This window comes from Rana temporaria, chromosome 3, assembly GCF_905171775.1.
Source record: "Rana temporaria chromosome 3, aRanTem1.1, whole genome shotgun sequence".
Lineage (NCBI taxonomy): Eukaryota > Metazoa > Chordata > Amphibia > Anura > Ranidae > Rana > Rana temporaria.
Window position 1 is genome coordinate 420,933,591 of NC_053491.1, and position 27,976 is coordinate 420,961,566.

The 27,976-nt window shown below is 50.3% G+C and overlaps 1 protein-coding gene across 1 annotated transcript in view; it reads left to right on the forward strand.

Moving 5' to 3' along the window:
- Positions 1-27,976, forward strand: part of PIWIL2 (piwi like RNA-mediated gene silencing 2) — a 426,915-nt gene that overhangs the window by 21,436 nt on the left and 377,503 nt on the right. Inside the window, 1 exon segment of the mRNA XM_040346159.1 lies at positions 2,370-2,538. Within this exon segment, the coding sequence (XP_040202093.1) occupies positions 2,371-2,538 (168 nt within the window). The 5' untranslated portion in view covers position 2,370.

The following is a 27,976-nucleotide window of genomic DNA, read 5'->3' on the forward strand; positions in this document are numbered from 1 at the left end:
TTGATATTTAATTAGCGCTGTAGTACTAATAATTTTACAATAGTTCAAGACTGAAGCTGTAAACCATTGGAAAAGCTAAGGCTATAAAAACTTGTAAACTCCGATTGTTAGCTTAAACTTTAAACATGACTATGGGATTCTCCTAGGAAAATCATGTTTTAGAATAAATGCCCCTTCCTGGATCCTCCCACTGCCCTATCTTCAGCAGCAGATAAGCACACAAAGGAGAAAGTAGCAGCCCAACTACCCCTCTAAGATTATTTTCAGCCCTAAAAATAATAAAGTCTGACTTAAGACAGGGCTCGACAAATCCCGGGCGCCAGGTCGCCATGGCGACTAGAAATAGGGTCCTGGCGACTTGAATTGGAAGGGGGCAAAAAAAAAAAAAATTTTTTTTTTTTTTTTGAGCTGGGGCCATCTGGTGGTGAGCCGTTGGTATTACAAGTTATTACCACCAGATGTGAGCTGGCGCCATCTGGTGGTGGCCGTTGGTATTACAAGTTAAGCATTACAAGTTAAACAGCAATTCTAATGTTGTTTTTCACTATTTTCACTGCCATCTTCTTCCCTCTAATTGGAACCCCCAAACATTATATATATTTTTTATCCTAACACCCTAGAGAATAAAATGGCGATCGTTGCAATACTTTCTGTCACGCCGTATTTGCGCAGCGGTCTTACAAGCGCACTTTTTTTGTGAAAAAATGACACTTTTTTTTCATTAAAAAATAAGACACCAGTAAAGTTATCCCCATTTTTTTTTTTTATATTATGAAAGATATTATGAAAGATAATGTTACGCCGAGTAAATTCAACATGTCACGCTTCAAAATTGCGTCCGCTCGTGGAATGCCGACAAACTTTTACCCTTTAAAATCTTCATAGGCGACGTTTAAAAAAAATCTACAGGTTGCATGTTTTGAGTTACAGAGGAGGTCTAGGGCTAGAATTATTGCTCTCGCTCTACCAATCGCAGCGATACCTCACGTGTGGTTTGAACACAGTTTACATATGCGGGCGCTGCTCACGTATGTGTTCGCTTCTGCGCGCAAGCTCGTCGGGACGGGGCGCGTTTTCTGGCTCCTAACTTTTTTACCTGGCTCCTAGATTCCAAGCAAATTTGTCAACCCCTGACTTAAGAGCCTCTATGAAAGAGGATCTGGCAGAGGCAATTCTCTTCCTTAGAACTCTACATTGAATTGATTTGCATTTGCTAAGTCTATAACTACATTTCAAGATTAATATAAACCATTTCTAGGTTTTACAGATTTTGTTTTTGGTTCATTATAGATAAGCTTTGTTTTTGTTCTAAAACAACCAAATAATGTGGTTTGTATTTTTGAACTGGTAAAGATCCTGTTCCTGATGTTTATGCCTGCTGCTACTATCCAGCCACTTGATTGATTGATAAAAAAAAAAAAAAAAAAAAAACTTTGTTTTCATTGTGTTTTGTCTTTTGCTTAAACTGTGCAATACAGTAGACTGTTGGCTTCCCAGCCAGTAGTCCTGTGGTAGGTTGCGTTTCTTTCCCTCAAGGAATGTATAAAATACATTCGCATATTAATACAGAGGAGTCGGGGAGTCGGAAGTACATAAAACTGAGGAGTCGGAACATTTATCTACCGACTCCACAGCCCTGGTGTTACCTAGTGTTTTCTTGATGACTATGGTCCCAGCTGCCTTGAGATCAACGACGAGATTTTCATGTGTAGTTCTGGGCTTATTCCTCACCATTCTCCCGATTTGTGAAATTCCATGAGGTGAGATCTTGCATGGAGACCCAGACCTAGGGAGATTGACCATTATTTTGTGTTTCTTCCTGTTGTCACCCTCTCACCAAGCTGCTTGGCGATGGTCTTGTAGCTCATTACGGTCTTGTGTAGGTTTAAAATCTTGTCTCTGACATCCTTGGACAACTCTTGGTGGAGAGATTGGAATCTGATTGATTTCTGCTGTGGACAGGTGTCTTTTATACAGGCAACAAGCTGAGATTAGGAGCACTCCCTTTAAGGGATTGTTCCTAATCCCCTGGGAGCCATAAATCTTGCTGATAGGCGATCAAATTATTTATTTTTACTCAGTTAAATGAAAATCAATGTATAACTTTTTTTGACATTTGTTTTTTCTGGATTTTTTTGTTTTGTCTCTGACTATTGAATAAACCTACCATTAAAATTATAGAGGGATCACTTTTTTGTCAGTGGGCAAATGTACAAAATCAGCAGGGGATCAAATACTTTTTTTCCTCACTGTATTGGTATCCATTTAAATAGTAGGGCAATATTTGTGTCTTGTCTGTTATCTTGTCACTGCAATGCCCAGAATTCATAACTGCGTGAGAAGTGATGCATGATGTTTTTGTTTTTCAGAATGGACCCTACCAGACACCCATTCAGGGGCTCCCCCTTGCATAAGACTTTTGGGGTAAGACCGCCTGCCCCAGAGGATGAGCGAGTGCTTGGAAGAGCACTTCCCCTGTCAAGAGGCCGTGCTTCCGTAGGAGCAGCTGCTACACCTTCCCCTGACACTTCGATTAGGGTAAATGCACAACATTTTTCCAGGGCTGATTTAAACATTTAAAATGTAATAACTGGCCTAGGTTTTTTGCTGTTTCCAGTTTCTTTTAATGTTGCGTTTCCTTATCAGCTATCATTAAAGCTGAACATTAAAGCAGAGTTGTACTCCTCCTCCCCCTCTCTCAGGTGCCACATTTGGCACCTTTCGGGGGGGACAGGATACCTGTCTTTCACAGGTATCCTGTTCCCACTTTCGGGAGCCTCAGCTGTGGGTATTGACGTCACCGCCCGGGCTCCCTCCTTCTTTCTTGGCCACTGGGCCAGTAAGAGAGAGGAGCAGTGCCTCGCATTAGGGCCGGGTTCCCTTACTCGCAATGGAGGCGGCATGCACCCGACAGCTGATGGAAACACCTGGACTCCAGGACAGGTAAGTGTCTGTTTATTAAATGTCTGCAGATGCAGTATGTGCAGCTGCTGGCTTTTAATTTCTGCAGCAGTGCGCGGACCTCTGCTTTAAAATGCAATTAAATCCTCCTATCCTTTAGTCAAGGAAACTGACATCTTGGCCTCTGTTTGATCTGCAGTTTTCATGGTGCTGCTCCTGTGTTCAGATAAGACAGTTAAATCGATGAGTTTAGTTTCAGTATAACCAGTTCCAGACTGGGCCTATTCTAAAATGTGTCTACTACAGTGGCACCTTGGATTTACGACCATAATCCGTTCCAGGAGAATGCTTGTAATCCAAAGCACTCGCATATCAAATCGAGTTTCCTCATAGAAGTCAATGGAAACAAAGATAATTTATTCCGCATGGACTTCTTTGGCATGCAATACCGCATGTGGCCAGAGATGGGGGCTGCTGGAGAGCCTCAAATACTCGAAACAGCTTGGCTGATCTCGGAAAGGCTCGGAAACACCCGGGAACGGAGTATTTTCGAATGGCTCCGAACAGTTCTGAGTGTCACCCCCGCACCTATAGCCAAATGTGGTACTGCACATCCCATTAGCTTGAATTTTGTTCGTTTTGTGAGTCTTTCAAAACGCACGTTAACCGTGTTGCTCTTAAACCAAGGTTACACTGTACACGTAAAAATTGTAATTTCTTTTCTTTTTTTTTTTGCTAGAAAACTTTGAAATCCCAAACATTATATTCTTTTAAGCAGAGGTCTTTGAGAATTAAATGGTGGGTGTTGCATATGTTTTTTTTTTTGAGAAAATAATTAATTTTATTTTATGAGCAACATCCCTTGTGATAGCATGGGCCATGAAAGGTCCTCTTTATGGAAAGATCTGGGGTCTTAGTTGTATAGAAAAAAAATCACCCCCCCCCCCCTTAAAATCAGATTTTGTTGAAATGAACACATTTTTTGTTTTATCTCTTAATAGAAACAACAACATTTTTTTTTTTTTCCCCACTCAAATTTTTCGGTCTTTTTTCATTAAAAAAAAAACACCCAGTGGTGAATAAACTCCACCAAAAGAAAGCTCTATTTGCATGAAAATGTTTTATCAAAGTGTGACAGCGCTGAAAGCTAAAAATTGGCTTGGGCTGGAAGGTGTTAAAATGTCCCTATATTGAAGCGGTAAAGGTGGTCAGATGAGACTAAAATTAAATGATTTGGCCTCAACATCAGACGGTATGTCTGGTGGAAATCAAATAAAAATAAAATCCTGACATGTTGGTGTATATCTATCTTTCTTTTTTTACTTGGAAAAACCAACTTTATTTATTCAAGGCACATATTACAAGACAGGTCAAATACATTTGACAATAAAAATACAGTGTCAAAGGTGAAATGCATGTTCATTCTTTGGTTACTTAGATACCAAGGGTCCTACATTCACATATTCAAGAGGACAGAGGAGCATTTTAATATGGAACGATCCCCAGATATGGCACAATCAGACACACGTTTCTCCATCCTCTAGCCATCTGTCCCAAACCTTGGAATACTTCTGTGTGGAGCCCCTGTGTGTATAGATCAGTTTCTTAAATGGTAAAATGTCATTAACAGCCTTTTTCCACATCCGTAGAGTGGGGGGCAAATCCTGCATCCATCTCTGGGCAATTACTTTACGAGCTAAAAATAATGTTTCAGATATGAAAATTGTGTGATATTTATCCACCTCTATGTCAGGCAACAGCCCCAAGATACACAGCTTAGGGTCAAGTACCACAGGGGATCCCATATTGTCATGCAGAAAGCGGACAACCTGCGTCCAGTAAGTCTGAATATTTGGACAACTACAAATGAGATGATAAAAAGTGGCACTCGTGGACTGACACAGACGACAGGTCGGATTGGGTGTGCGGTGGAACTTGGCCAGTCTCAGCGGTGTCAGGTAGGCTCTATGAACAATGTAAAGTTGCGTCAGTCTGTCTGACAGTTTAGGTAATGTAGTCTTGGTCCCCTCCAATATTTCGTCCCAATCTGCACCCTCTATTGGGCCTACGTCCCTCTCCCAAGCCGTTTTAGCCTTCTGAGTAATGGCTACTGTACCCCGATGTCTAATGGTGCGGTACAGGTGCGAAATAAGTTTAGAGGGATCGCTCCCCATAACAATATCTAGCACCGGCGGGGGTTCTGTTTCCACCTCCAGAGATGGTAGCTGGGTTCGGAGTGCATGCCGGAGCTGCAGGTGTTTAAATACTAAGTGCTGTGGGAGCGAGAATTCCTCTCTAAGTGCGTGAAACTGCTTAATCCCTGAGACTGATAGGACTTGGTGCAGGTATATTATTCCGTGTCTGGCCCACACCACCGAGTCAGGGACCCCTGCTAGTTCTGGCATATGGCTGTTAAGCCACAGTGGAGTATGGGAATAAAATTTCCCAACATTCTGTTTTTTAAGGGATATTTCCCAAACCTGTTGGTGATGCTTTAACATCCCCGAGTTGTACCTCGCGGTCTGTTTTTGCGTTTGTTTCCCACGGAGGATTGACTGAAGTGGTGTATGCGCCGGGTGCCCGGGTTTGTCGCAAACTAAAGCCCTATAGCGTTGAAGTTCCGAGGTATTGAAGTGATATAAGTGAGAGAGCTGTGCGGCCAAGTAATACTCATGGAGATCTGGGAGGGAAACACCTCCCATGTCCGTCGGGTTCTTTAAAATGTGCCAGGCAAGTTTGTGTCTACCACTTCCCCAAACAAAGGAATTCAGAATAGCTTCCATTTGCTTGAAGATTTTTAAGGGAATGTATAGAGGGGCGTGCCACACCATATATAGAATTTTGGGCAAAATAATAATTTTTATAATATTTATACGCCCCATCACCCCTAAGGGTAATCTAGCCCACGTTTGCGTTTTGAGTTTGATCATGTCAAACAACGGTGCCACATTCAGAGGTGTATAGTCTGTTAGTCTCCTGGTGACCTCAACTCCTAGATACCTAATCCTGGACACTCTGGAGAGCGGCAGTGGTGGGGTGACCACAGGGGGGGGGAAGACATCTATGGGGAGAATTTGGGACTTGTCCCAATTAATGCGCAGTCCCGAACAACCACCCATTCGTTCAATAAGTTGCAGCGCTGTTTGCAGTGATGGTCCCTGATCTGCCAAGTATAGAATGGTATCATCCGCATATAGGCCTATCTTATCGACAGTGTTACCCCGACGCAAACCCTGAATATCAGGGTGTGCTCTAATTGCGATAGCCAGTGGTTCAGCGGCCAAGGCATACAGCAAGGGGGAGAGGGGACATCCCTGACGGGTACCCCTCTCTAGAGGAAACCGCTCTGAGAGCCACCCATTAACAAAGATTCTTGCCTTGGGAGTCTGATAAAGGAGTTGCACCCATTTTATGAAATGCGGTCCAAAGCCATAATTATGTAAGCATTCCCATAGGTAGGGCCACTCAACTGAGTCAAAGGCCTTGGCCGTATCTAGTGCCACCACCACCCTGGTTCCTGAGTTATCGTGATGCGCCTGAATATTCATGTACAATCGTCTAATGTTCATGGCCGTATTCTTCCCTGGCATGAACCCTGTTTGGTCCCTGTGAATAAGTGATAATATGACAGCATTCAGCCTATTTGCTAGTATTTTAGCAAGGATTTTAATATCCACCTGGAGTAGCGAAATTGGTCTATACGATTCAGGGTAGTGGGGGTCCTTACCAGGTTTGGGGAGTACTATGATTTGGGCTTCTTGCATGGATTCAGGGAGTATGTTAGTAGTAAAGATGGACTGATACAGGGCCTTTAGCCTGGGAACAAGTATATCTGAGTATGTAGCATAGAATTCTAGAGGGAGTCCGTCCATACCTGGTGCTTTAGATTTGGCTAGTTGGGCAATCGCCTCGGCAATATCATTTGCCACAATAGGCGCATCTAATAGTTTAGCCTGCTCTTGGTTAAGCCGAGGAAACTCAATAGTGGCCAAATAGGACCGCAATTCCTCAGGTGTGTGGGTTCCCTGAGACCTATAGAGGTTACTATAGAAGTGCTGAAATTTAGCTGCAACATGACTTGGGTCGGTAACACTACATCCATTAGAGTCAGTAAGCGAAACCACAACCGGTGGCCTATCATCCAAATGAGCCAGATATGCCAGCAGTTTCCCCGCCCTCTCCCCCTGCTCATACACTCTCTGCCTGCAGAAAAAAACCTGCTGTTTAGCTTTCTCCGTGTGCAATTGCGTGACCACCCTTGACTGTAGTCTGACTCTATCAAGATTTTCAGGGGTTGGACTGGCTGAATACTCGGCTTCTAAATCTCGAAGTTTGTCTGACGTTACATACAGTATAGCTGTAGAAACTCTTTTATGCCTATTTATTCTGGCAGATAATAGCCTACGGGCGTGCGCTTTAAAGTCGTCCCAGTGTGAATTTAGATTATAGGGCCCCTGCAGTCCACCAAAAAAGAAGAGCAGTTCTCTCTCTATGGACTCCTGGTCCGTGAGGAGCGACAACCAGTGGGGGTTAAGTCTCCACAGGCGCTCAGGGGAGGCCACCCGAAGAGACACCGTCATCCAGCACGGGGAGTGGTCTGACAGGATCCTGGGGGCAAACCCTGAGCCTGTAACCCTAGGCAGCAGCGCCCTGGAAACGAGAATATAATCTATCCTGGACATTGTGTTGTGGCTAGCCGAGTAACGTGTATGCTCTGGTCGTGGGGTTGTTGTGTCTCCAGACGTCAATAAGGGCAAACTCCGTCAACGTACGACTTAGTCTAGTGTGTAATGGCTCGTCCGAGCCAGGGTCAGCCCGCATAGGGCGATCAAGTGATGGTGTCATTGTATTGTTAAAGTCCCCCATCCACACCACCGGTAGCGATGGGCATCGAGCCATGTATGCAAGGCCCTCCGTCACCACATCCGACCTGTAAGAAGGGGGGATGTAGCTAGCTAGAATCGGTATAGGGGCACCCCCCACAATGGCATGCATAAAAAGGTATCTACCCTGCCGATCCGACTCTACCGACACCAGCTCGAAGGGAGTAGATTTAGCAACCAGTACCGTAACCCCTCTAGACATGCTGGTATGTGTGCTATGGTATGCCCATCCCACCCAGGGGCGTTTCAAGGCTGCCTGTAAGTGACCCGTGACATGCGTTTCCACTAAGGCGATGATGTCGGCCCTCTGACCCTTGAGATAGTTTAGTACAGCCGTACGTTTGATTTTATCCCGCATTCCCCGCACATTCCATAGTATGAATTTAATATCTGCCATACTGCCTAGAGGTGTAACCTATGTGCACGGATCCGCAGGGTATCATCCCTATCATGAGGGGTCTCAGGATCAGCACGCAAATACCTACACATATTACAGGCAGTTCCCGTGCCGATGCAGTTCTATCATTCTCATTACTAAACAAACATATTGCATATTTGGTGAGTGCCCGTTCAAAATCATTCCAAGTAAGTAACATTTGCACAACGGTGCCAACAGTCCCAATGCTTTGATCCAAGGATCCAGCATTTTCCTTCCCTCCCAGCTTCTCACCTCCCCAACTTGGTGGAAGCATACAGTCCCTTGCAACCTTTGTTAAACTTAGCTTCCAGCCATCAACATTAGCTGGAGGTATTATACTTATAAGGTAGTAATCAGAAAGACATAAAAAAATGAACAAACAATAGGGGTTGCATACATAATGGGGGCGATTTTTCACTGTGTAGCGCAAGAACAGGGCACTAGACATGTCCCACATGTCTCTTCCTGAGTGAGACTCACGCTGCAAGGATACATAGTCAATTCTGCGTTCTAAAGTTCTTGGGGGCCTCAGCCCTATGGTATCTCTATAGAGGTGCTGTGGAAGCAACTAGGGGTATGCGGTGTTAGACTCTGTGGTCCAATCAGCTCCAGGCCAAGGGCCATGTGTCCAGGAGTATTGCCAAGCCACGCCCCCCCCATCCCCAGGGAATCGTGAGGTCCGAGCCCCCAATGATGGGGCCTCCATACACACATCATAAGATGCGCGGGCAAACAGTGTTTTTTTTTGGGGGGGGGGTTTGGAGAGAGGCAAATAGAGGGAGCTTGCGTGCGGATAAACAAAAGGGTAGTGAGATTGAACTATCCCCCACAGCAAAGGGGAACATTTAAAAACAGAGTGGGGCCCGCCAGTATCTGGCAACAACAAAACTCACATTATCGGGCCATTCAGTTGTTCAGTCAACCGGGCGTCCTCGCTGATCCAGCCAATGCGCCGCCGCCTTTGGGTCTTCAAAAAATAGGGCTCTGCCATTCTCCTCCACTCTCAATCTGGCCGGGAACAACATAGCATATTTAAGATGTACCACCCTGAGCCGCCGCTTCACATCCAGGAATTGTGCCCTCTTTCTTTGGACTTCATTAGAGAAGTCGGGAAACACTGCAATATGGCCGCTCCCCAGGGCGATGTTACCCTTCTCTCTAGACAACCGAAGGATTTTATCTCTGTCTCTGAAATTAAGAAACTTGGCGATAAAGGTCCTGGGGGGGGCTCCCGCAGGTGGAGGTTTAGCTGGGATGCGGTGTGCCCTCTCCACTGCAAACATAGCAGAAAAGGCTTCCCTTCCAAAATGTTGGATCAGAAGGGACTCCAAGTATTCAGCGGGGTTGTTACCTTCAGCCTTTTCAGGTAGACCGATGAACCGGAGGTTGCAGCGTCTCAGACGGTTTTCCATGTCGTCCTGATGAGCGTGTAGCTGGTGGATCTGGTGTTGCAGGTCTTCTGTAGTGTGGCTCAGGGGGTGCAGGATGTCCTCCGCCGCTCCGATACGCGTCTCAGCCTCGGTGACCCTGTCCTTTACCTTAGATAGGTCCTGGCGCAGGAGAGAGATGTCAATCTTGACCTCATCTATTTTGGCGGTAAGTGTTCCCTGCAGCGATGCAATAGCATCTAGTACCTTGGCTGTATCCGCGCCCTGCTGGACTGTCGCGGAGCTTGTGGCGTCACCATCTTTGGCCTGTGGCTCCTGATCCTGATGGCGGTATTTTGCCAGCTTGTCCACCGCCTCAGAGGCCCTCTTCGGCGGAGACATGTTCTCCCCCTGTTCCGGTGTGTGACCAGGCTGTCACCGAGTGGCGGCAGATGGCCGCTGCTCCCGAGTAAAGTTCACAGACTGTGCCCCAGGGCAATCGCAGGGTCCGTCTGCAACCCCACCGAGGTCCCAGGCAGGTTAGTGTGTCTCCAGGCCGATCCCCCCAGGGGGGATGGATTGCTGAGGTGCCAGGGATAGCAGGCACAAGTTCTGGAGGCCGTCTCCGGGTGGACCAAGATGGCCGCCGACCCGAGAACCAGGCCGAAATTCCGGACCCTCCCGTGGCAAGGAACAGGGCAAGGCGTACCTCTGTGATGTCCACAGGCCTTCCGGTCACCGTTGCAGGGGGTGATGGAGTGTCAAGGTGTCCGGGGGAGCAGCAGCATGGACAGGAGGTCGCCGCGGGAGTACCAATATGGCCGCCGACACGAGGTTCAAGCCGAAATCGCGGGCCCTCCAGCGTCAAAGACAGGGCGCGGTGTGCCTCGGCTGTGTCTCCGGACCGTCCGGTCCCTGTTTGCGGAGGTGCTGGAGTGCTGAGAAGCCAGGGGAAGCAGACGTATCCGCCGGGTGCCGCCGCTCCGCAACTAGGCCGAAGCCGCTGCCTTTCCTAGGACGAGTACCGGAGAGTCCGTCCACAGCGTTCTGTCGATCCGGCAGGCCCCAAAAGCAGCAGATGATGCAGCCCAGGTCCCCAGGTGCAGGTAATGGCAGCAGATGCCCAGGATGCAGGTAGGATTGTGTATTAGGATTACAGGCCAGCGGAGCTCTCTCTAATGGTGACCTACTCCATTGCTGTCCAGGCCACGCCCCCCGTATATCTATCTTTCACGTGGATGTTATAAGGGTCTCTAGTAAATACAGCTGGATAAAACAGAAACGGTATCTGTCTTAATTTCAGGCTACAAAGCAACAAAATATCAATATATTTAGCTGGTTCCCGACCGGCTCGCGTGTATTTACGGGGGCAGAATGGCTCCCCTGCGCAAAATCCTGTATGGGTACAGGGTTCCTTTAAGAGCCGACAGGGCACGAGGGAGCCGAGGGCTTTCACACTGGAGCAGTTTGCTAGCAGGACGGTAAAAAAAGACCTGATCGCAGCATCTTTGGAGCGTTGATGGAGAGGTGTATATACCGCTCCTCCACTGGTCCTGCCTATTGAAATCAATGGGCACTGCGGCTATACCGCCGGCAAAGCACTTCTGCAGAGGCACTTTGCAGTGGTTTTAACCCTTGGCCACTAGCAGGGGTAAAAGCGCCCCGATAGCGGCCGAATAGCGCTCCAAAATTGACGGTAAAGCGCCGCTAAAAATTTTTCAGCGTTGGCATTTTTCTGCCAACGCTGCCCCCGCACCAGTGTAAAAGGGGCCTTACAGGGACATAGACTGCAATAAAAAACTGACTTGGTGTTCTTTTTTCCCTCTCCACTCCAAAGTTTCTCTTTTCATCCATGGACGGACACAGCTTCCTTTAAATCTTGACAAAGTGGGTTATGTTCCATCTATTAGGAGAGAACTAGGTAGACAGGTTAGATATTTAAATACATGTAACTTTAACAGAGTTGAACCGCCCCACCCAGGGGATGGTCCCTCTGTTCCTAACCCCTCACCCTGTAGCCAGCAGCTCAGTTTTTTTTCTGCCTAGTAGAGGAGTAGAACCTGGCTCCCTTTGGTACCAGGGGGCCTTATATTTTTATTTTATGATTTTAATTTTGAGAAATCTTCTATCAACTGCCGGCTGGGTGACAGGCTGGATATTATAGATTCTTGTAGTCCCCCCAGTCCGGCCATCGAGAATGAGCAGACCTTGGCTACGTGCTGGGTCTGCCACGACCTACCCCATGGCTCCAGGGGTGGCTGGTGAGCTATATGCTCCTGGGTTCACATATGACTGGGCTGCTTGCTGTCTCAGTCAGAGTGGACCGGGCTGTCAGCTACTCTGTACTGCTCGGTTTTAGGTCTGTCAGGAACGCACCAGCAGGGATGGGTAAGTACGGTTCCTCCTGCCTCGGGGGGTCAATTAGGGGGTCTTTTGTTCTCCCTCTGTCCCCTCCCTGCTTTCCTCCCCCATTGCGGGGCCTGCTGCAGCCGGAGTTTACCTGAGGGGGATTCCGTATCCCGGTTTGGGGCTGTGGGGGCATCTGGGACCGCTCTTCCATTCGGCATCTCTACGGCCTTCTCGTCCACCTCAGGTGCTTAGGCGCCGTTTTATTGGGGCCTGTGGTTATTGCAATTTCCATTGGTGGCCATTTTGTTGTGGCCACGCTGTGACACGGGTCTTCATTACGATTGGCCATTTTCTTGTAGTCCGGGCCCTTTCTTCTCTGAGGCCTTCGGCGGCCATTTTGGGGGTGTTTTTTTTTTCTTACTGATTTGCCCTCTAGTGCTGGATAGACTTCCTGAACGGCGCGAATAGCGCCGTTCACATCACAGAACACCTATGATACAAGAGACCGTGGTGATGAGCAGCCTTACTTGGGTGGTGAGTTCCCTGGGTAACCCCCCGGTCAGAGCAGCAAGAAGGGTGGACATTTTTTCTATGCCATTACCTTGACCAGTCCCTATAGGCTGTCAGTGTGTGTGCATAGAGTCAGAAGCTGGAGCCTTTTCCCCAGACATTCCAGTGGCTGCAACCGGTGCCCCGGCACCTTCTGTGTCTATGGACACTTTGTCAGCGGTCCTGGTGTCATTTGTTGCCAGGGTTCAAGCGATGTGTGGGCGTATGGGGAATAAGAAAGCACCCCTCCCCCCGCCATCTCATGGGGGAATCCTCTGACTCAGACTCGGTCCTGATTGCAGCTCAGGACCCCGGTTTTGAGGTGTCGGTGGATGCGGACTTGTGGTAACCCTTATCACCGCAGTGAGGGACACTCTTAAGCTGGAGGATACAGCTGGGACATCCACTGAGATGTCAGTCCTTTTCTTTTGGGTCTCACAAACTGACCCGCTCTGTTAAGGTTTTTCCTGTGTATCTTACTTTGACTAGTGCATAGATGAGGACTGGGAATGGCCGCAGAGGTCTTTTTTTTTTTTTTTGGTCCCTCAGAGCATGACAGTCCGTTACCCATTTGAAGAGAGCCTTTTTGAAAAAAATGGGCTTCTCCCCTGGTCATTGACCCCCTGGTATCTAGGTTGCATAGCCACTATCCCAGCAGAGGGGACCCCTTTTTAAGGTCCCTACTGATAAGAGGTCCGAAGCGGTGAGCCGTTGCATGTTCACCATGCGGGGGTCAGCATTGCAGCCAATAATGGCTGCAACTTTGGAGTCTTAGATCCTCACTGAATAGGCTAAATTGTTGCACCAGCCGGTGGGAAGCCAAAATGCATGACACTGGCTGACCAGTTGGTTCAGGGCCTTGTGTATTCTGTGATGCCACTCTGGTTGCGGCCCGTTTAATCTCCATGGCCTCTGTTTTTGCGGTTGTATTACGCCGCCTGATTTGGCTTAATTGCTGGTCCACGGACCAAGCTTCCAAAAAATTAAAAGATCTCTGGCAGATTTGCCTTTCAAAGGTGGAATGTTCTTTGGTGCCTCGCTGGACGACATTATTAATAATGTCATTGGGGGCAAGAGCACACTTCTCCCTCAGTCCACTTACAATCAGGAGCCGCGTCGTAAGCCAGGGCCCTCCTTTTCCACATAAAGGCGGTATTTTTGTCAGTCAGGGCCCACTGGCGCACCTTCCCAAGCTGACGAAGGTCAGGCTGGGGGGACAGAAGCGTCCCTAGGTGCGCAAACAAACCCTCCCTGCTTTCTAACCTGTGGGTTTGCGTAGTAGTCATTCAGGGTACAAGATCGAGTTTCTTTCTTGTCCACCAAACAGATTCTTTCCCTCGAATCTTCCTCCCCTTCTGGCTCGTCGGAATGCCCTAACAGGACTTCTGCCGTGCGGGGTAATCATACATGTACCTCTGCAGGACAGGTTTCAGGTTTTCTCCTCGAATCTGTTCATGGTCCCAAAGAAAGACGGAGTTTCGTCCAATTCTAGGCCTCAAGGCCCTCAATGCCTTGTGAAGGTTCGGAAATTCAGGAGGGAATCGGTTTGCTCTGGGGTCGCAAGCGCTCCATCCGGGGATCTTTCTGGCATCCTGGGTCATCAGGGACGCATGCTTGCATGTCCCCTTCTGTGTCGGACATCAGAGGTTCCTGAGTTTTGCGGTCAGGGAGGACCACTATCACTTTCTGGCTCTCCGACAGGGGGTCCGACATGGATTTGAATCTGGTGCTCTTGGTACACCAGGAACCTCCCTTTGAGAACATCGGGGAGATTCCTGTCTTGACACTCTCAGAAAGTTGCCTTCCTAGTTGTAATAATATCGGCAGCCTTGTCTTGCATGTCACCATACTTTGTTCTCCATATGGATAAGCGGTGCTACGCCTGCAGCCTTCCTTCCTCCCGAAGGTAGTTTCGGCCTTTCACCTAAATGAGGACATTGTACTTACAGCATTGTGTCCTTGGCCGTCGCGTCCCAGAGGGGCTGCGCTACATGCTTTTGACATCTTACGTACTCTGCGGGTGTACCTGTCTGCTACGGCTCTGTTCCGGAGGTCAGACTCTGTTTGTGTCGGTGGCTGGTCCACAGAAGGGCCTGACGGTCTCTTCGTCCACCTTTTTTTAGGTGGATCGGGCAGACCGTCATCCAGGCCTAGGCCCTTAAGGGGCGGGCGCCTCCCTTTCTTGTCACGCCGCTTTTGACCAGGGCAATTGGTGCCTCCTGGGTTTGACTTCAAGCATCTGTCTCACAGGTGTGTAAGGCGGTGACTGGGTCGTCCGTTCACATTTACTCTAGAATTTTCACGGTTAATGTGAGTGCATCTTCGGATGCTTGCCTTGGCCGCAAGGTTTTGCAGGTGGCTGCTTGGGGTTGCAACTCCTCCGTTGAGGAGCTCTGTTTGTTTGGGGTGAAGTTAGTTTTTGCTGTTCCCACCCCTCGTTTTGTTGACACTGCTCGGGGACGTCCCACTTTGTCAAGATTTAAGGAAGCTGTGTCCGTCCATGGACGAAAAGAGAAAATAGGATTTTTTGTACTCACCGTAAAATCCTTTTCTCTGTTGTCCATGGACGTACACAGCACCCACCCCTCCTTTTTTAAGTTTGTACTGCTTTTTGACGAACTGAGCTGCTGGCTGCAAGGTGAGGGGTTATGACCGGACGGACCGCCCCCTGGGTGGGGCTGGTCAACTCTGTTAAAGTTACATGTATTTAAATATCTAACATGTCTGCCTAGTCCTCTCCTAATAGACGGAACATAACCCACTTTGTCAAGATTTAAGGAAGCTGTGTCTGTCCATGGACAGCAGAGAAAAGGATTTTATGGTGAGTACAAAAAATCCTATTTTCTCTTCCGTTCATGGACGGACACAGCAGCATTGACCTTAGGGTTATATACCTTTCTTTCAGGAGAGACTAGGCAGAAAAAACAGCACTTTAAGTGTTAAAAACACTTCTCTCAGTACAGCACCTGCCAGGGGGTGTGTCCCAAGGTACATCCCACTCTGGAACATCCAACCTCAGTTTTTTTTCTGGCCTAGCGTTTTCTGACCTAGCGTTAGGAGAAGACATGGCCTTTCTGGAGATTTTTTGCGATTTTTCACCTTTGTTTGATTTTTTTCCTGCATTTTTGGATCCTGGGATCTACTATCAACTGCCAACTGGGTGACAGGCTGGATCTTGATCCTTGTCGTCCCCCCATGTTTGGCCATCGAGCGTGTGCCGGCCTTTAGCTAGACCGTCCACGACATGCCCCGTTGCTCCAGGGGCGGCCGGTGAGCTATACGCTACAGGGCACACATATGACCGGTCTCTATGGCTGTGTCACAGTGTGCCGGGCCGACAGCCATGCCGTATCTACGGCTGGTGCATTCCTGGGGAGGTCGACTGAGGGTCCGCCCTGCTTTCCTCTCTCCCTTCCTCTCCCTCCTTCCCCATTCTGGGTGGCGGCTGTGAGGTGGGGGGTCCGCCTGAGGGGGGGCTCTGTTCCTACCGGGGGGCTGTGCTGCTGTGGGGTGCTGTTTATTGTGCTTATGTGCTGTGTATGCTGGACAGTGTCTGCTGTGTGTTACTGAGTGTTTTAAATACGTGTACGGCCGCCATTTTACCGGTGACGCGGTTCTTTATTTCGGCAGATATTTTCTTGTAGCCCACATGCTGGTTTTTCTGCATGTCGGCGGCCATCTTGGAAAAGTTTTGGCCTCTGGTGTCTGGAATAACTGCGCCAGAGCTGCAGCATTCTTCCTGAGGGACAGCACAGCACGGACAGCGCTCTCAGCTCTGCACAGTAGTACAGCCCGGGTGGTCCCCTGCTCTCTGTGACAGCCGGGAGGGTGGCCTGTGGGTCCTGTTTTCTGCAGTACTAAGGCAGCATATATAGGTGGGTCGGCATGGAGTCTGAACCAGAGGCTTCTACCCCAACCATGCCAGAGTTAACCCTTGGTGCCCCTGCGGCCTCGGATGCTGTGACGGCAGTCCTTGAGGCGTTTGTTGCCAGGATTGAAGCGGCAAGTGGCCAGAAGGGGGGTAAAAAGCGCCCCCTCCCTGCGCCTGCTTCTGGGGATGTCTCTGACATGGAATCAGGCCCTGCTACTGCATCTGGCCCTGGTTCTGTCATGTCGGATGATGCAGACTTGGCCCACACGGACAGTGAGGAGGACTCTGCTTCAGGGTCAAAGCATGATAATGAATTTGTTGGTGCTCTTATCACTGCAGTGCAGGACACTCAAAAACGTAAGGATTTGGCGGAGGCATCAGACACGCCGGTCCCTTTTGGGTTCCGCAAGCCACCCCGCACCGCAAAAGTGTTTCCTTGTGTTCCATATTTGGACAAACTGTTCTACAAGGAATGGGAACGGCCGCAGAATTTTTTTTCGCAGTACCAAAATACTTTGCGGTCCGTTACCCACTTTTTTAGGAAATCCTCCTCAAAAGGGTCTTTCCTCTGTCAGTGGACCCTCCGGTGTCCAGGCTGAACAAGGCCACCACGTTGCCTATGGAAGGGGCTCCCGCATTTAAGGACCCCACAGATAGGAGAGCTGAGGCTGTGGCCCGCTCCATATTCACAGTGGTGGGGTCGGCGGTGAGACCGGTTTTGGCCGGGGCTCTGGTGTCGCAGACACTTACCGAACGGGCCAAGTCCCTGGTGCAGGAGCTGGAGGCGCAGAATGCTTTTGAGACCTGTGTGGACCTGGCCGACCAGTTGGTGTAGGGCCTGAAATGTGTCTGTGAGTCGGCCCTGGATACAATCCCCTTGCTCTCTAGGGCCTCGGCGGTGGTACTACGCCGCCTTGTGTGGCCAAAGTGTTGGTCTGCGGACCAGTCCTCTAAGAAGGCCCTGGTGGACTTACCCTTTAAGGGTGAACGGCTTTTTGGGGCGTCCCTGAATGACCTCATAAAGGATGCCACAGGCGGTAAGAGCACTCTGCTCCCGCAATTTGGGAAGGGTAAGGAGCCTTGCCGTAAGCAAGGGCCCTAATTTACTACCCCCAAGCGTTTTTTTCGCCCGCCAAGTGCGGCAGGAAAACGTTTTTCCAGGGTGCGAAGGCGTCCACTGAAGGGCAAAAGCGCCCCTGGTACCGCAAGCCCGACAAGCCTGCCTCCGCATGAAGGTCTGCCCCCGCCCACATCTCGGGTGGGGGGCCGACTTCGCGAATTTGCGGCTTGGTGGAGGTCTCTTTTTTTCCGACCGTTGGGTTTGCGAAGTAGTTTCCTCGGGGTACAAGATAGAATTTCTCTCTTGTCCACCAAACAGATTTTTTTCCCTCCGGCTTCCTCCGGATCGCCTGAAGGATCTGTCAGGGGCTGTCCAGGATCTGCTGGTCAGGGGAGTGATTGTGCCGGTTCCCTCAACGGAACGGTTTCAGGGGTTTTACTCCAATCTGTTTGTAGTCCCCAAGAAGGATGGGGTCCGTCCAATCCTGGCCCTCAATTGCTTTGTCAAAGTGCAAAAATTAAGGATGGAGTCGATTCGCTCAGTAATAGCAGCACTCTATCAGGGGGATTTCCTAGCATCCTTGCATATGAAGGACGCGTACCTGCATATCCCAATATGCGCAAAACACCAGAGGTTTCTGCGCTTTGCGGTCAGGGAGGACCACTTTCAATTTGTGGCCCTCCCGTTCGGCCTGGCCTCAGCACCGCGGGGTTTCACCAAGGTGCTCGCCCCGATTCTGGCCCTGCTGCGGCAGCACGGGATCGCTTTCGTGAGATACCTGGACAACCTTCTCCTGAGAGGTCCTCAAGCCCAGAGTTAGAAGAGGATGTGTCTATCACCTGTCAGACCCTATGAGAATTCGGTTGGCTGCTGAATATCCAGAAGTCAGTACTGGTAGCATCTCAGCAGCTGGAATATCTGTGGTTGGTCCTGGATTCCTCAAAGGCGAGCGTTTTTCTCCCAACGGAAAAACTGCAGACTCTGCAATCTGCGGTGCAGCGGTTGGCGACCCAGAAATGGGCATCGCTTTTGCATGAGAGTGCTGGGTCTGATGGTGGCCTCTTTCGAGGCAGTTCCATATGCCCAATTCCACACTCGAGTGTTGTAGAAAGAGATTGTCACGTTGGAACAAACTTCCTTCGTCTCTGGATTACCAGTCAAGTCCTCCCTAGTGTGGTGGCTGACATCTCCGGTACTTCGGACCGGAAAATCGTTTTTGCCGTGTCATTGGATAGTGATCACGACAGATGCCAGCCTCTCCGGCTGGGGGGGGCATCTGGGGTGTCCAGTTAGCCCAGGGGCGCTGGACTCAGGAGTCCCGCCTTACAATCAATGTACTGGAGCTCCAAACGATCAAGTTGTATCTCTCCAAGTGGTCTCTGGGTCTGCAAGGCCGACCGGTCAGATTCAGAATCCAGTCCGACAACGCCACGGCCGTGGCATACGTCAATCATCAGGGGGGCACATGAAGCTCGGCTGCAGCGACGGAAGTCGCGCACATCCTCCGGTGGGCCGAAAGTTACGTTTCGGCTCTGTCGGCGGTGTACATTCCAGGGGTGCTGAACTGGCAAGCCGATTACCTAAGTCGCCAAAAGCTAGACCAAGGAGAATGGTCACTACACCCGGAGGTGTTTCAGAGTCTGTGCCAAAAATGGGGCACTCCAGACGTGGACCTTCTAGCGTCCCGTTTCAATCGGAAGGTGTCACGATTCGTGACCAGGTCGACGGACCCGTGGGCGGACGCGTCAGACGCGTTGGTGGCGCCTTGGGGTCACTACCGCCTAATATACGCCTTCCCTCCCCTGCAGCTTCTTCTTCGCAGGGTGGATGCCGAGGGGATACCAACAATCCTGATCGCTCCGGATTGGCCACGCCGTCCCTGGTTCGCGGACCTGGTGCGTCTGGTGGCAGACGTTCCCTGGCGTCTACCCCTGAGTGAAGACCTTCTGTCGCAAGGTCCTATCTTTCACCCTGCTTTAGTCGCTGGCTTTAACGGCATGGCTGTTGAGAGCCAGGTGTTGAAGGACTGAGGTCTGTCGGGCTCGGTGATCTCTACCATGCTACGAGCACGGAAGGCCACTTCACGAAAGATTTACCATCGTACGTGGAAGGCCTACATCTCTGTGTGAAGAGATGGAATGGCACCCCCGTACATACGCTATGTCCCGGATTCTACTGTTTTTACAGCGTGGAGTGGATCAGGCTCTCGCCTTAAAGCGGTGGTTCCCCCTTAAAAACAACTTTTTTTTATTCCACTTCCCCCCCACATTCCATCACGATTAAGGCTCTTATTATTTTTTTCCTGCTGTACATACCTTGATACAGCATATTCACCCGTGCATCCGGGTTGCGAGTCCCGCGGGAGTGGGCGTTCCTCACATGCTGTTGATTGACGTTTTGCCCAAAAACGAGCTCCCCCCCGTCGCGTAAGCCGCGTCACGATTGGCGAAAGGAGCCAAACGGTGAGTCGGCGCTATACTGCGCATGCGCATCGCCGTTCGGCTCCTTTCGCCAATCGTGACGCGGCTTACGCGACGGGGGGTGAGCTCGTTTTTGGGCAAAACGTCAATCAACAGCATGTGAGGAACGCCCACTCCCGCGGGACTCGCAACCCGGATGCACGGGTGAATATGCTGTAAAAAGGTATGTACAGCAGGAAAAAAATAAGAGCCTTAATCGTGATGGAATGTGGGGGGGCAGTGGAATAAAAAAAAGTTGTTTTTAAGGGGGAACCACCGCTTTAAGTACGGTTAAGAGTCAGATCTTGGCTCTAGCTGTCTACTTGGCGGCGCACTCCTTGGTGTGTACGTTTGTGCAGGGGGTCCGGCATGTGGCCCCTCCTGTGAGTCCTCCACTGCCTCCATGGGACTTGAATTTAGTTATTTTGGTGCTTCAAGAAGCTCCGTTTGAGGACATTCGGAAGATTCCTTTGTTGACTCTGTCCCAGAAGGTGGTCTTTCTGGTGGCAATTACTTCGGTCAGACGGGTATCTGAACTGGCGGCCTTGTCTTGCAAGGCTCCTTACTTAGTCATCCATGAGGATAAAGTGGTGCTGCGGCCGCAGCCATCATTCCTTCGAAAGGTTGTTTCGGCTTTTCACATTAATGAGGACATCATTTTGTCATCCTTATGTCCTCTGCCGAAAAAACAGAAGGAGGCCACTTTGCATTCCTTGGACGTGGTTCGGGCCCTACGGGTGTACTTGTCTGCTACGGCTCAGTTTCGGAGGTCGGACTCACTGTTCTTGTCGGTGACTGGTCCTAAGAAAGGTCTGGCGGTCTCGTCGGCCACCATTTCTAGGTGGATTAGACAGGTCGTTCTCCAGGTTTATGCCCTTAAGGGGCGGGCGCCTCCCTTTCAGCTTACGGCGCATTCGACCAGGGCGATTGGTGCCTCTTGGGCTTTCCGCCATCAAGCGTCTGTCGTACAGGTATGTAAGGCGGCGACCTGGTCGTCAATCTACACCTTCTCAAAATTATGTGGATGTGAATGCATCTTCGGATGCCTCCTTTGGCTGCAAATTTTTACAGGCGGCAGTTTAAGGTTGAAGTTCCTCCCATTGAGGAACTTTGGTTTGTTTGGGGTGAAGCTTGGTTTGCTGTGTTTTTTTTCCCCACCCCTCTAAATTTTTTGACACTGCTTGGGGACGTCCCTCAGGTCAATGCTGCTGTGTCCGTCCATGAACGGAAGAGAAAATAGGATTTTTGTACTCGCCGTAAAATCCATTTCTCTGAGTTCATGGACGGACACAGCACCCACCCCTCCTTTGTTTGTACTGCTTGTCTATGAACTGAGGCTGGATGTTCCAGAGAGTGGGATGTACCCGGGGGACACCCCCCCATGGAGGTGCTGTACTGAGAGAAGTGTTTTTAACACTTAAAGTGCTGTTTTTTCTGCCTAGTCTCTCCTGAAGCGAAGGTGTATAAAACCCCAAGGCCAATCCTATTTTTGCCTTTTAGTTAAATTTTTTAAATGCATAAATTCCCAAAAAGAATAGAAAACACACACACACACACACACACACACACACACACACACACACACACACACACACACACACACACACACACACCTCGGCTGTAGCGGCGGAAGCCACTCGCATCCTCCGGTGGGCCGAAAGGTACGCCCCGGCTCTGTCGGCCGTGTACATTTCGGGGGTACAGAACTGGCAGGCCAACTACTTAAGTCGCCAGACCAAGGAGAATGGTCGCTACACCCGGATGTGTTTCAGAGCCTGTGTCTGAAATGGGGCACTCCAGACGTGGACCTTCTGGCGTCCTGTCTCAATCGGAAGGTGTCACGGTTCGTGGCCAGGTCAAGAGATCCGTGGGCGGACGCGTCAGACGCACCATGGGGTCACTATCGCCTAATCTACGCCTTCCCTCCTCTGAAGTTTCTTCTGCTGCGCAGAGTGGAAGCCGAGGGGATACCAACAATCCTGATCGCTCCGGATTGGCCGCGCCGTCCCTGGTACACGGATCTGGTGCGTCTACCTCTCCGAGAAGATCTGCTGTCGCAGGGTCCGATCTTTCACCCTGCTTTACAGTCGTTGGCTTTAACGGCATGGCTGTTGAGAGCCAGGTGCTGAAGGACCGAGGCCTGTCGGATTCGGTGATTTCTACCATGCTACGAGCATGGAATTGGCACCCCTGTACATATGCGATGTCCCGGATTCTGTTGTTCTTGCAGAGTGGAGTGGATCAGGCTCTCGCCTTAAGTACGGTTAAGGGTCAGATTTCGGCCTTGGCTGTTTACTTTCAGCGACCTTTGGCGGCGCACTCTCTGGTGCGTACGTTTGTGCAGGGGGTTCGGCATGTGGCTCCTCCTGTGCGTCCTCCACTGCCTCCATGGGACTTGAATTTAGTCCTCTCGGTGCTTCAAGAGTCTTCGTTTGAGCACATTCGGAAAATTCCTTTAACTCTGTCCCAGAAGGTGGTTTTTCTGGTGGCAATTACTTCGGTAAGACGAGTCTCTCGACAGGAATAAGGTGGTGCCGCAGCCATCATTCCTTCCTAAGGTTGTTTCGGCTTTTCACATTAAAGCGGTGTTTCACCCTAAAAAAACAACCTTTATAGCATCTCATTCAGCATAGTAGCGCGAGCTACATTATGCCTTTATATTTTTTTTCGGCGCCGTACTCACTGTTTAATCGAGTAGTAAAATTTCAGACTCCCCGCGGGGAATGGGCGTTCCTATTCAGAGGGCTCGTGATTGACGGCCGGCTATGGCGCTTCACAAAAATAGCTGGAGTAGGTCTCGGTTCTTCCCGGAGCTATACGGCGCCTGCGCACAGACATCGGAGCTGACTGCGCAGGCGCCGTGAAGAGCAAACACCTATTTCGGCTATTTCCGTGAAGCGTGACGTGCCATAGCCGGCCGTCAATCACGAGCCCTCTGAATAGGAACGCCCATTCCCCTGAAACTTTACTACGCGATTACAGAGTGAGTACGGCGCCAAAAAAAATATAAAGGCATACTGTAGCTCACGCTGCTATGCTGAATGAGATGCTAGAAAAAGACAAATGTTTTAGGGAGAACCCCCGCTTTAATAAGGACATTGTTCTTCCGTCCTTATGTCCTCGGCCAAAGGAAGCCACGTTGCATTCCTTGGACGTGGTTCGAGCCCTACGGGTGTACTTGTCTGCTACGGCTCCGTTTCGGAGGTCGATTTCACTGTTCGTGTCGGTGACTGGTCCTGAGAAGGGTCTGGCGGTCTCGTCGACATCCATTTCTAGGTGGATCCGACAGGTCGTGCTTCGGGCCTATGCCCTAAAAGGGCGGGCGCCCCCTTTTAGGTTACGGTGCATTCGACCAGGGCGATTGGTGCCTCTTGGGCTTTCCGCCATCAAGCATCTGTTTTACAGGTGTGTAAGGCAGCGACCTGGTCGTTGGTCCACACCTTCTCAAAGTTTTACAAGGTGGATGTGAGTGCATCTTCGGATGACTCCTTTGGCCGCAAGGTTTTACAGGCGGCTGTTTAAGGTTGATGTTCCTCCGTTGAGGCGCTCTGGTTTGTTTGGGTTGAAGTTTCGTTTGCTGTGTTTGCCCACCCCTTGATTTTTGACACTGCTTGGGGACGTCCCTAAGGTCAATTACTGCTGTGTCCGTCCATGGAATTTCTCTGAGTTCATGGACGGACACAGCACTCTTCCCTCCTTTGTTTCTACTGCTTGTTTACGAACTGGGGCTGCATGAGGCAGAGAGAGGGATGTACCCGGGGGACCCGTCCCCTGGGAGGTACTGTGCTGTGAGGTGTTTTAACACTTAACGTGCTGTTTTCTGCCTAGTCAATCTCCTAAAAGGAAGGATAATACCCTAAGGTCAATTGCTGCTGTGTCTGTCCATGAACTCAGAGAAATGGATTTTACGGTGAGAACAAAAATGCTATTTCTCTTATCGTCCATGGACGGACACCGCTCCTTAAGTCTTGACAAGTGGTTATGTTCCCTGTTTACAGGAGAGGACTAGGCAGAAACATGTTAAATAGTTAAATACATGTTACATTAACAGAGTTGAACAGCCCCGCCAAGGGGGCGGTCCCTCCAGACATAACCGTCCTCACTGCAGCATGCAGCCTCAGTTTCCTTCTGCCTAGCAAATGAGGACGTATGGCTCCCTTTGGACCCAGCGCCCTGAGGAGAAATTTTTATTTTTTTTCCACTTTTTCTTGAAGAATCTTCTTTCAACTGTCGGCTGAGTGACAGGCTGGATATTAAAGATCCTTGTAGTCTACTCAGTCCAACCAGCAAGCGTGGACACACCTATGCAAAGAGGCTTGGTCTGCCACGCCATACCTCATGACTCCTGAGGTGGCCGTGAGCTTTGCTCCGAGGTCCACATATGACTGGGCTGTTGCCTCACTCACAGTGGACCGGGCCGACGGCTACCTTCATTGCGGTTGTAGGTCTGTCTGGAATGCGTCAGCGAGTCCTCGCTCGGACGGGTAAGTACAGTCCCTCCCGTCTTTTTATATTTGGAGTCAGTATCTGGTCCTTCCCCAACATGCAACAGCAGCAGATGTTAGCACCTGGGATCTCCACAGAGACTTGTTTGTTAGCCCTGGACACTTTTGGGCCAGGCTGGGGGCGGAATGCGGACGGGCGGGGATTAAAAGAGTGCCCCCTCCCTCCGTTATCCCCTGGGGAATGCTCCGTATTATTGTATAAAAGGATATATGACGTATGTGTTTTTTAAAAATTTTTCTATGGTCTATATGACACTTTATTGTGTGTCACCTTTAAAGTCCCACCCTCAGGAGGGTACTTTTTTTTTTTCTGCTATGGAGCCACGGACCAGGTGCCTGGGTCAGTGCAGGATAAGGCATTTATGGGTGCGCTTCTCACTGCTGTAAGGGACTCTCTTAAGCTGTATAGTGCAGCTGTGTTTCCGCCGAGGGTTTGGTCTTTTTTGGATCACACAAATCAGACCGCTCTGTGTAGGTTCTCTGCTGTGTCTCCCCTCCCTGCTCTAGGTGGGGGGCGGCTTACAGGTTCACAATTCAGTGAATCTCCCTGCTCTCTGACTGGTAGGTCTGCGAGGTGGTCTCTTCAGAGTCCTAGATAGGGTTTACGCCTATCCATACAACAGAGTTCTTTTCTCGTTTATTCCTCGCCCGGCTTGTTGGTCTGCCTGAGCAGTGTGGGACTTGCAAGTCCCGCAGGGACGCATACATGCATGTCCCGTTTTGCATATGTCACAGAATTTTCTGTGCTCCGTGAGGGCTTCTGTCAGTCTGTGGCCCTCCCTTTTGATCTGGCGTCAGCACTGAGGGTTTTCACCTAGGAGCTCGCAATTATCCTAACTTTGTTGGGACAGTGAGGTTTTGCCTCGTGGGCTTCTTGAACGATCTTCTTCTGAGGGCAGCTTCTGTCTCCGACCTAGTGGATGTGTTTATAGCCATTCAGGCCCTCCGAAGTTTCGGGTGGGTGCTAAACATTTTGGAGCCGGTCCTGATTCCGACTCAAAGGGAGCGAAGGTCCTTCTTCCCCTGGAGAAATTGCAGACTCTTCAGTCTGCAGTGAGGGTATTGGCATCACACTATCGGTCTTCTCTCCGGGTACATGCAGGTCCGGGGCCTGTGGGTAGCCTCTTTCGAGGCAGTACTGTATGCCCAGTTCCACACTTGGGCTTTCCAGGGGGAAATACTGTCCAGGTGGTAAGAAATTTCTTATCTCTGTAATCGCCAGATTCAGGTGCGCCACCTAGTCGGAGTCTTCTGAGTTGGTGATGGAGACTTCCGGCTCTTCGGCCCGGGAAGTTGTTTTTTCCTTCCAGTGGTCGGTGTTTACGATGGTGCTCACGGGTTGTGGGGACCCCTGGGGGGGTCCAGTCGGCCCAGAGTCGCTGGACTTGCATGGACCTACGGCCACAACTCCCTGAATGTGCCTGCTCTCTTCTGATCTCGGTTGCTACCCAGGGTCGGGCCTGGTTAGTACCTAGGTGGGAGGCTGCCTGGGTGCTGTGGACCCTGTCTACCGGTCATTGTCCCACTATTTGGGTGATCAGGCTTTGATTCTCCTCATGTTCGAGGAGGTTGCAAGGTTCTAGCCGACAACGCCACGACCGTGGCTTCGGTCTACCATGGGTATGCCAGCAGGCGGACTACTGGAGTCACCTGATGCTGGACCAGGGTGACTGTTTTTCTGTGCCTGGGGGTATGTCGGCTCCCTTGCAGGAAGTGAGTTTCACAGGGCAGGCGAGATTATAGCTCAGCGGTAGACTGCCTGCCCTGCATGCAGTTGCCTCTGGGTTCAAGCCCAGGAAGATCTGTGTCGTTGCGTGGCCCGGGCTTGCCTTGGTTTTTTTCACTCGTGGATCTCCTGGCCGCTCGTCTCCACCGCAAAGGTGTCGAAATTAGTGACCAGGTCTAGTGCTCTGGTACTGACGCGTAAGTTGTGCTGGTGACTTTGTGGGGGTCTGTATCGGCGGCCTTACACAGTTCCTCCATTTGTGTTGCTTCCTCGGCTGCTCCATAGAGTGGAGGCTGAGGGGATCCCGATGTTCCTAATCACTCCAGATTGACATTGGCATCCTAGGTACGCCGATTTCGGGCGCTTCATAGTGGAGGTCCCCTGGCCGTCGCCAGGGTGAGAGGTTCTTCTGTCTCGAGGTCCCATACTTCCTTCTGTTGTACAGTCACTGACTTGCTCAACATGGTTATTGGTAGCCAGACTTTAAGAGACCGGGGTCTGTCTGACTTGGTCATCTCAACCATGCTGAGGGCACGGTAGTCTTCTTCCTGGAGAATCTACAGTCACACCTGGCAGGCCTACATCTCTTGAGAGATGAAGTGACGTCCACGGACGTATTCGATGTCCAGGGTCCTGCTGTTTTTTTACAGCTTGGAGTGGATCTCAAATTTACTTTTAAGCACCGTTTGGGGGCAGAGTTCAGCCTTGGCTGTGTTCTTTCAGTGGCCCTTTGGGGCCTGTTCCCTGGTGGGTACCTCTTTGTGCAGGGGGTTTGTCATATTCTTTCCCCTCTTGGCCCATCTCTTCCTCACTGAGTTTTGACTCTGGTGCTCTCGGTTCTTTAGGAGCCTTTCTTTTGGAAACATCAGAGAGATTTTCTCTTAACACTATCTCGGAAGGTGGCCCTTTTCTTCCGTTAGAGGGGTCTCTGAGCTGGCGGGCTTGTCTTGCAAGCCGCCATGCTTGATCCTCCATAAGGATTAGGTGGTGGTGCGCCCGCGACCTTCCCTTCTTCCGAAGGTGGTCTCGGACTTTCGCTTGAGTAGGGGCATTGTTTCGTCCATCCTTTTTGCCCTCGGCCGGCGCATCATACGGAGGTTGCTTTTCATACTTCAGGTGTGGTACGCGCTTTGCGGGTGTAACTACCTGCTACGGCTCAGTTTTTGGAGATCTGGCCCTCTTTTGTGTCGGTGTCTGGTCCGCAAAGGGCCTGGCGGTCTCGTCGACCACCCTGTCTCGGTGGATCTGACAGACCGTCATACAGGCCTATGCTCTTAGGGGGCGGGCCCCCCTTTTCGGGTCGCGGCACTTTTGACCAGGGCACCTGATGCTTCCTGGGTTTTTCCAACTTCATATTCATATATATTTCCCACCCCTCGTTCTGACACTGCTTGGGGATGTCCCACTTGTCAAGACTTGAGGCGCTGTGTCCGTCCATGGACGATAAGAGAAAATAGGATTTTTTGTACTCACCGTAAAATACTTTTCTCTGACGTCCATGGACGGACACCGCTCCCACCCCTCCTTTTTAGGTTTGTACTGCTTGTTACCAACTGAGGCTGCATACTGCAGTGAGGAGGGTTATGTCTGGAGGGACCGCCCCCTGGGCTGGGCTGTTCAACTCTGTTAATGTAACATGTATTTAACCTCTTCGCTGCTCCTAGCCCCTCCCATCCATCGAGTGCCCCTCAGCCAGCAGCTTGCTACAGGGGGCACCCAAGACGAGTCAGAGCTCCATGTATGCATTCAGACATGGAGCCCCGATTTGGCCCCGCCCCTCTCCCGCCGATTGTCTGAGAAAGAGCAGTGGCGCCATTGGCTCCCACAGCTGTCAGTCAGTCAGCCAATCAGGAGTAGTGTCCTGAATGGCAGAGGGGATCGTGAAGAT